At 36.0% G+C, this 10035-nt stretch overlaps 1 protein-coding gene across 3 annotated transcripts in view; it reads left to right on the top strand.

The window, feature by feature from the left end:
- DUS3L (dihydrouridine synthase 3 like) overlaps window positions 1-10035 on the top strand; it is a 48836-nt gene that overhangs the window by 14341 nt on the left and 24460 nt on the right. For all 3 annotated transcript variants that reach the window (XM_053714022.1, XM_053714023.1, XM_053714021.1), the window contains 2 exons: window positions 6986-7051; window positions 9479-9589. In XM_053714022.1, coding sequence (XP_053569997.1) covers window positions 6986-7051; window positions 9479-9589 — 177 coding nt within the window. The remainder of the gene's footprint in view (window positions 1-6985; window positions 7052-9478; window positions 9590-10035) is intronic.

Raw genomic sequence — 10035 nt, 5'->3', positions numbered from 1 at the left:
TAACAAATAAACTAGAAGTCTTTCGGAAAGACTTAGTAGCTTCAACATAATATTTCAAAGCTCTAATAACATCCAAAGAATGCAACGATTTCTCCTTAGAATTCTTAGGATTAGGACATAATGAAGGAACCACAATGTCTCTACTAATGTTGTTGGTATTCACAACTTAGGAAAAAATTCAAAAGAAGTTCGCAACACCGCCTTATCCTGATGAAAAATCAGAAAAGGAGACTCACAAGAAAGAGCAGATAATTCAGAAACTCTTCTGGCAGAAGAGATGGCCAAAAGGAACAAAACTTTCCAAGAAAGTAATTTAATATCCAATGAATGCATAGGTTCAAATGGAGGAGCTTGAAGAGCCCCCAGAACCAAATTCAAACTCCAAGGAGGAGAAATTGACTTAATGACAGGCTTTATACGAACCAAAGCTTGTACAAAACAATGAATATCAGGAAGAATAGCAATCTTTCTGTGAAAAAGAACAGAAAGAGCAGAGATTTGACCTTTCAAGGAACTTGCGGACAAACCCTTATCTAAACCATCCTGAAGAAACTGTAATATTCTCGGTATTCTAAAAGAATGCCAAGAAAAATGATGAGAAAGACACCAAGAAATATAAGTCTTCCAGACTCTATAATATATCTCTCCGGATACAGATTTACGAGCCTGTAACATAGTATTAATCACAGAGTCAGAGAAACCTCTTTGACCAAGAATCAAGCGTTCAATCTCCATACCTTTAAATTTAAGGATTTCAGATCCTGATGGAAAAAAGGACCTTGAGACAGAAGGTCTGGTCTTAACGGAAGAGTCCACGGTTGGCAAGAGGCCATCCGGACAAGATCCGCATACCAAAACCTGTGAGGCCATGCCGGAGCTACCAGCAGAACAAACGAGCATTCCTTCAGAATCTTGGAGATTACTCTTGGAAGAAGAACTAGAGGCGGAAAGATATAGGCAGGATGATACTTCCAAGGAAGTGATAATGCATCCACTGCCTCCGCCTGAGGATCCCGGGATCTGGACAGATACCTGGGAAGTTTCTTGTTTAGATGAGAAGCCATCAGATCTATTTCTGGAAGTTCCCACATTTGAACAATCTGAAGAAATACCTCTGGGTGAAGAGACCATTCGCCCGGATGCAACGTTTGGCGGCTGAGATAATCCGCTTTCCAATTGTCCATACCTGGGATATGAACCGCAGAGATTAGACAGGAGCTGGATTCCGCCCAAACCAAAATTCGAGATACTTCTTTCATAGCCAGAGGACTGTGAGTCCCTCCTTGATGATTGATGTATGCCACAGTTGTGACATTGTCTATCTGAAAACAAATGAACAACTCTCTCTTCAGAAGAGGCCAAGACTGAAGAGCTCTGAAAATTGCACGGAGTTCCAAAATATTGATCGGAAATCTCACCTCCTGAGATTCCCAAACCCCTTGTGCCGTCAGATACCCCCACACAGCTCCCCAACCTGTAAGACTTGCATCTGTTGAGATTATAGTCCAGGTCGGAAGAACAAAGAAGCCCCCTGAACTAAACGATGGTGATCTGTCCACCATGTCAGAGAGTGTCGTAAAATCGGTTTAAAGATATTAATTGAGATATCTTTGAGTAATCCCTGCACCATTGGTTCAGCATACAGAGCTGAAGAGGTCGCATGTGAAAACGAGCAAAGGAGATCGCATCTGATGCGACAGTCCTAAGACCCAACATTTCCATGCATAAGGCTACCAAAGGGAATGATTGTGACTGAAGGTTTTGACAAGCTGATATCAATGTTAAACTTCTCTTGTCTGACAAGGACAGAGTCATAGACACTGAATCTATCTAGAAACCTAAAAAGGTTACCCTTGTCTGAGGAATCAATGAACTGATTGGTAAATTGATCCTCCAACCATGAACTTGAAGAAACAACACAAGTCGATTTGTATGAGATTCTTCGAAAATGAGAAGGCTGAGCAAGTACCAAGATATCGTCCAAATAAGGAAATACCAAAACCCTGTTCTCTGATTACAGAAAGAAGGGCACCGAGAACCTTTGAAAAAAATTCTTGGAACTGAGGCTAGGCCAAACGGTAGAGCCACAAAACTGGTAATGCTTGTCTAAAAAGAGAATCTCAGACACTAAAAGTGATCTGGATGAATCGGAATATGCAGATACACATCCTGTAAATCTATTGTAGACATATAATGCCCTTGCTAAACAAAAGGCAGGATAGTCCTACAGTAACCATCTTGAATGTTGGTATCCTAACATAACGATTCAATAATGATAGATCCGGAACTGGTCTGAAGGAATTGACCTTCTTTGGTACAATGAAGAGATAAAATAAAACCCCAGCCCCTGTTCCAGAACTGGAACTGGCATAAATACTCCAGCCAACTCTAGATCTGAAACACATTTCAGAAATGCTGAGCCTTTGCTGTGTTAACTGGGACACGGGAAAGAAAAGAATCTCTTAGCAGGAGGCCTTAACTTGAAGCCAATTCTGTACCTTTCTGAAACAATGTTTCTGAAACCAGAGATTAAGAACGGAATTGATCCAAATTTCTTTGAAGAAAACGTAATCTGCCCCATACCAGCTGAGCTGGAATAAGGGCCGCACCTTCATAGGTACTTAGGAGCTGGCTATAGGTTTCTATAAGGCTTGGATATATTCCAAACTGGAAATAGTTTCCAAACTGATACCGCTCCTGATCTCACCTCCTGAGGAAAGGAACGAAAATGATTATTTACCCTGGAAAGAAAGGGAAAGCAAAGTTGACTTAGAAGACATATCAGCATTCCAAGTTTAATCCATAAAGCTTTTCTAGCTAAAATAGCTAGAGACATATACCTGACATCAACTCTAATGATATCAAAAGATGGTATCACCAATAAAATTATTAGCATGTTATAGAATAATAATAATGCTATAAAATTATGATCTGTTAGTTGTTGCGCTAAAGCTTCTAACCAAAAAGTTGAAGCTGCAGCAACATCCGCTAAAAATATAGCAGGTCTAAGAAGATTACCTGAACATAAGTAAGCTTTTCTTAGAAAGGATTCAATTTTCCTATCTAAAGGATCCTTAAATGAAGTACTATCTGCCGTAGGAATAGTAGTACATTAGCAGGAGTAGAGACAGCCCCATAACCTTAGGGATTTTTGTCCCAAAAAACTCTAATCTGTCAGATGGCACAGGATATAATTTGCTTAAACGTCTAGAAGGAGTAAATAAATTACCCAAATTATTCCATTCCCTGGAAATTACTTCAGAAATAGCATCAGGGAGATAAAACACTTCTGGAATAACTACAGGAGATTTAAAAACCTTATTTAAACGTTTACATTTAGTATCAAGAGGACCAGAATCCTCTATTTCTAATGCAAATAACACTTCTTTAAGTAAAGAACGAATAAATTCCATCTTGAACAAATACAAAGATTTATCAGCATCAACCTCTGAGACAGAAACCTCTGAACCAGAAGAACCATTATCAGTATCAGAATGATGATGTTCATTTAAAAATTCATCTGAAAAAAAGAGAAGTTTTAAAAGACTTTTATGTATACTAGAAGGAGAAATAACAGACATAGCCTTCTTAATGGATTTAAAAAATAAAATCTCTTATGTTATCAGGAACTGAAAATTAGATGTTGACGGAACAGCAACAGGTAATGTAACAGTACTAAAGGAAATTTTATCTGCATTAATAAGTTTGACATGACATGCAATACAAACAACAGCTGGAGAAACAGATACCAAAAGTTTATAGCAGATACACTTAGCTTGGTAGCTCCAGCACTGTGCAGTGATTTTCCTGAAGTATCTTCTGACTCAGTTGCAACGTGGAACATCTTGCAATATGTAAAAGAAAAAACAACATATAAAGCAAAATTGAACAAATTCCTTAAATGACAGTTTCAGGAATGGGAAAAAAATGCCAGTGAACAAGCTTCTAGCAACCAGAAGCAATAAATAATGAGACTTAAATAATGTGGAGACAAAAATGACGCCCATATTTTTTAGCGCCAAAAAAGACGCCCACATTATTTGGCGCCTAAATGCTTTTGGCGCCAAAAATGACGCCACATCCGGAACGCCGACATTTTTGACGCAAAAAAACGTCAAAAAATGACTCAACTTCCGGCGACACGTATGACGCCGGAAACAGAAAAAAAATTTTTGCGCCAAAAAAGTCCGCGCCAAGAATGACGCAATAAAATGAAGCATTTTCTGCCCCCGCGAGCCTAACAGCCCACAGGGAAAAAGTCAAATTTTTTTAAGGTAAGAAAAAATGATTGAAACAAATGCATTTATCCCAAATATGAAACTGACTGTCTGAAAAATAAGGAATGTTGAACATTCTGAGTCAAGGCAAATAAATGTTTGAATACATATATTTAGAACTTTATAAATAAAGTGCCCAACCATAGCTTAGAGTGTCACAGAAAATAAGATTTACTTACCCCAGGACACTCATCTACATGTTTGTAGAAAGCCAAACCAGTACTGAAACGAGAATCAGCAGAGGTAATGGTGTATATATAAGAGTATATCGTCGATCTGAAAAGGGAGGTAAGAGATGAATCTCTACGACCGATAACAGAGAACCTATGAAATAGACCCCGTAGAAGGAGATCACTGCATTCAAATAGGCAATACTCTCCTCACATCCCTCTGACATTCACTGCACGCTGAGAGGAAAACCGGGCTCCAACTTGCTGCGGAGCGCATATCAACGTAGAATCTAGCACAAACTTACTTCACCACCTCCATCGGAGGCAAAGTTTGTAAAACTGAATTGTGGGTGTGGTGAGGGGTGTATTTATAGGCATTTTAAGGTTTGGGAAACTTTGCCCCTCCTGGTAGGAATGTATATCCCATACGTCACTAGCTCATGGACTCTTGCTAATTACATGAAAGAAATATATATATATATATATATATATATATATATAATGTATGTGTGTGTGTAGCCCTCAGTTTACGCTGGGGTTAGGTTCCTGAAGGAATGGTTGTAAATCAAAACTGTTGTAAATTGAAACCCAGTTTATAATGTAAGTCAAAAATCAAGACTTTAAATGCTAAACAGCATTATAAACCAAATTAAATACTCACACAACACAGAATATATAAATAAACTAAGTTAAATGAACAAAAACATTTGCTAAACAGCATTATAAACCTAATAAAATAATCACTCAACACAGACTTTACTTGCATTTTTTGCAAACAGTTCTTTCTATGCATTCCAATCTGGACTGATTTATAGACAGGAAGATCTTCTTCCTTTGAAATCTGCTTGATAGCTCAGGTCTGGTTAAACTGATTAATTTCAGCTTGCTTGGCTTGCATATCTTTGCTGCAACACAAGCGGACAGCTCCACCTACTGGCTATTCTAATCAATGCACTGCTTCTCAATGCTTTTCAATAGCAGTCATGACTGAAAAAAAAAAAGTTGATATTCTGAAACGGCGCAAATTGAACCATTGTAAAACGAGGGCCACCTGTGTGTGTGTGTGTGTGTATATATGTATATATATATATATATATAACGATAGAATGCACTCTCATGACTTTTTAAAAAAAAAAAACAATTTTGAAAAAGTCCTGAGAGTGCATTCTATCGTTTTTTATTTGATGCTGTATTTTTGCACCCAGGCGAGCTGTCTATTGGTGGGCTGAACTGGAAATTGTTTACATATATATATATATATATATATATATATATATATATATATATATATATATATATATATATATATATATATATATATATATATATATATATATATATATATATATATATATATATATATATATATATATATATATATATATATATATATATATATATATATATATATATATATATATATATACACACACACACACACACACACACACACACACACACTAGGGATGTACCGATACTAGTACCAAGTATTTGCATGAGTACTTGTACTCATGCAAATGCACCGATACTTAAACCGATACCTCCACTTCCTACCCATATGCTATCTTGTGGCATTTTTTCAAACTGCATGTTCCCATTTCATTTTAAACTGGAGTGGAGACTAAACTAAAAATTGTTTACTACTGTTCTGACAATACAAATTGCTGTTATTTGTATTATTGTAGGAGAGATCACTGTACCTCGTTCAGACAAACCACTGAAGTACTGGGCAGTTAATAAACAGATTTCCAGCTCTGGCTAAAATGGCCCAAAAATATCTTTCTGCCCCATGCAGTAGTGTGGAAAGTGAAAGACTGTTCAACTTAGATCCGAACCTCCATACAAATGTCAGATTGATGTTATATAACAACCCTACAACCCAATTGCATCACCCCTTTAAATGTAATATTTTATTGTAATATTTTTTATTTATAAACATGTTTTTTATTATTTCATAATGTCTTCTGAATTACAGCTCTTTATAATTATAAAGAAGGAATCTTAAATAATTAGTCTGTATTGTGCTTGGTAAACTGTCACATGACATTAAAAAAAAAAAGTATCGGTAATTGGTATCGGCGAGTATTTTAAAACAAGTATCGGTACTTGTACTCAGTCATAAAAAAATGGTATCGGTGCAACCCTAATACACACGTACAGTAGAATTTAAAAGCCTTAAAATGTTTAAAGGGACACTCAAGTCAAAATTAAACTTTCATGATTCCGATAGAGCATGCAATTTTAAACAACTTTCCAATTTACTTCCGTTTAAAATGTGCACAATCTTTTTATATTTACACTTTGAGTCACCAGCTCCTACTGTGCATGTGCAAAAATTCACAGAATATACGTGTATGCATTTGTGATTGGCTGATGACCTGTCACATGATACGGGGGGGGCATAGACATAACTTTTAAATTTGTCAGAAACAAATCTCCTCATTTAAAGTTCAGACTAAGTGCAATTTCATTGTCTTTTTATCTTGCATTTGATTGTGCAAATCTACTGTATTTACTGGCCCTTTAACTATTTTATAGGGTGGTGGCTGTGGTTTAATGACTAGAACTACCAAATTTGAAGAAATTGTTAAAGGAATGAATTGCGTAAGTATAAATATTGATTATGCAACATTTTTTTTATTGACATTTGTATGTTCATATGAGAAAAAAGAAACCTAAAATGAATATAAAAGTCCCTATGTTGCTATGTCTGCAGATTATCCAGTGGCAGCCGTGCCTTTGGAGCTGTGAAATAAGGATCGTTGATCATGTTAAAAGGACAGTAAACATCTCTTATGTTTATCCAACATAATCCCTATAGGCCAAAAAGCTATTTCTGTTACCTGCAGATGCTCAAAATGAAATAGTCCGTTTAGGCAGTGTGCTGCATTGTAAAACCTAGGTTACAGATTTAGCTTTTTACTTCTCTAGGAATAAATACATCTGGTGAGATGATAATAACAAAAGGTATATGTGTGTAGCCACCAGTAGTGCACTGCTACTTCTGAGCCTACTTAGTTGTGCTTTTAAACAAAGGATACCAAGAGAACAAAGTAAAATTGATTCAAATAAATTGAGAAGTCTCTTCAAATTGCAACACAGAAGAAAACAGAATAACTGGGACTTTAATACTAATGCTCTGTAAAGTTGTGTTATTTTATGTCTCGTTAAAGGGCCACTAAAGTAAAAATTTAAGTTTCATGATTTAGATATAGAATGCAGTTTAAAAAAACTTTTGAATATACTTCCATGTGCATAAGTGCACAGAATATACAGATATGCATTTTGCAATTCGCCGATAGCTGTCACATGATACATAGGGAGGGAAAATTGGATTAACTACTAAGTGATATTGCATTGTCTTTTTATTATGTAGTTGTCAGTTAATCAGTTCTACTTTACCTAGTGTGCCTTTAAAGTGAAGGTCAATTTTGATTAATTAGTGCCCGGTTTTTAATAATCCTATTAAAAACAAGGGCACTTTCATTCTTCAAAATTGACATTTCACTCTTCAAAAACTTACCTTTTCATTCTGGCAGCTGCTCCAGCGATTCCCACGGCCGTCGGAAGCCTCTGCAGACGTCAGAAATTACAAATCCGGTTTCCTCCAATCACACCTTGACCCCCCCCCCCCCCCGGGGGAATCTTGGCCTGATGCAACACCGTGATTGGAGGAAGCCTGATTCGTCATTTTGGACCTGCGAAGACGGCTTGCGACGGGCAGAGGAAGTGCTGGAGTGGCTGCCAGGATGAAAAGGTAAGTTTTTGAAGAAAAGAAGTGAAATATCAATTTTGATGAATTAAAGTGCCCTTATTTTTAATAGGATTATTAAAAACCGGGCACTAATTCATCAAAATTAACCTTCACTTTAATATCCAAAACTAATTGCACAGGGACAGTCAACTCAAAATATTTTATTGTTTTAAAAAATAGATAATCCCTTTATTACCCATTCCCCAGATTTGCACAGAAAACATGGTTTATATTAATAAACTTTTTACCTCTGATTACCTTGTTTCTAGGCATTTTCTGACTGCCCCCTGATCACATGATTTTATCTATTGACTTGCATTTAAGCCAATTAGTGCTGTACAATGTTATCTATATGGCTCACATGAACTAGCTTCCCCTGACGTGAAAAGCAAATACAAAAGCATGTGATTATGAGGCTGTCTTTAGGGACTTGAAAACAGACAGAAATGTAGAGGTTTGAAGGTTATAAAGTATGTTAATATAACCATGTTTTTTTGTGCAAAGCTGGGGAATGGGTAGTAAAGGCATTATCTATATTTTTAAACAATAACAATTTTTGTGTTGACTGTCCCTTTAAAGGAATATTCCAGCCAAAATTGGAAACCACGTGGATGCATTTCAGTATTGAATAGAAGCCTTTTTGTAATATACATTCATTAGCAAAAATGCTTTAATAAAAGATAAAGCTGTTTCAAAAGAGTATTTAAGTATGCTCCATGCACCAGCATTTTAAACACATCACTTGCTCAGAGAGCCTAAGGTGCTTGTACCATCTGGTAATGACTCAATTTGTTACCTGCTGACATGATATAAGCCCCACTGGTGCTCTGAGCAGCTGCATTATGTAAAATGTGGGTGCAGTGACAATATCTAGCTATGCTTCACATGCACGTGCAGAGAACAATGTTAGCACTAAAACAGTAATAACTTTTACTAGAAGCTTTTTTGCCATTACATGTATATTGCAAATGTGTTTCTATTCAAAGATTTAATAAATCTATGTGCATTTAAATTTTGACTGGAATGTCCCTTTAAGCCCTTCTTGTAATCATATGCCTAAAGCACTTTGTATCACTTACAGTAGAAGTTATTTATAATCACTAAGCAGTAGGATTGTTACCGGTTACACAGAATAATTCACATATTTGCAGAGTTAAAAAAGCAGACAAAACACCATTTTGAAATAGGAATATTTAAGTGTAAAATGCTATGTAGGACCAATTAGGACAACTGTGTTTAGTAAATCTCTATTTTCATCCCACATTCTCTATCTGTAGGTTCTTGATGTTCCACTGACTGTGAAAATCAGAACTGGAGTTCAGGAAAAAGTCAATCTTGCGCATAAACTTATTCCAGACCTTCGGGATTGGGGAGTTTCATTGATTACTGTAAGCATGTGATGCAGAAAAGGTTTAAAGGGGTATATACTTTATTTGTTGTTTTTAGTTTATATGAGCATGTGAACAAGTCAGCAAGGAGACATTCAGAACATTACAGTGATATCACTTATTATTAATGTAGTTTTGTAAATAATTTTTCATTAAAACCTTTTGTTTCTTTGGTATATAGATGGATGATTATAACTTTAAATAATTTTAAAGCAACATAGAGAAAAAAAATACCTTCTCTTTGTAAGTTTATATAATGTGTGTACTACTCACTGTTTAACACCAGCACTGGGGGTGAAATGCATAGGTAAAATCCCACCCAGGAGCCGCAAGCATTGCACAAATGTCATACTAATTAAAGTATAATTGTGTAGCACAATTTCCCTTAAATATCATTTGTATTGTTTGTGTCCTATGTAATGGATTTAATAAAAAAGTAGTTTTTT

Source organism: Bombina bombina, chromosome 5 (assembly GCF_027579735.1).
Source record: "Bombina bombina isolate aBomBom1 chromosome 5, aBomBom1.pri, whole genome shotgun sequence".
Taxonomy (NCBI): domain Eukaryota; kingdom Metazoa; phylum Chordata; class Amphibia; order Anura; family Bombinatoridae; genus Bombina; species Bombina bombina.
Note: the sequence above shows the minus strand (reverse complement) of the source record. Positions and strands in the feature narration are given on the sequence as shown.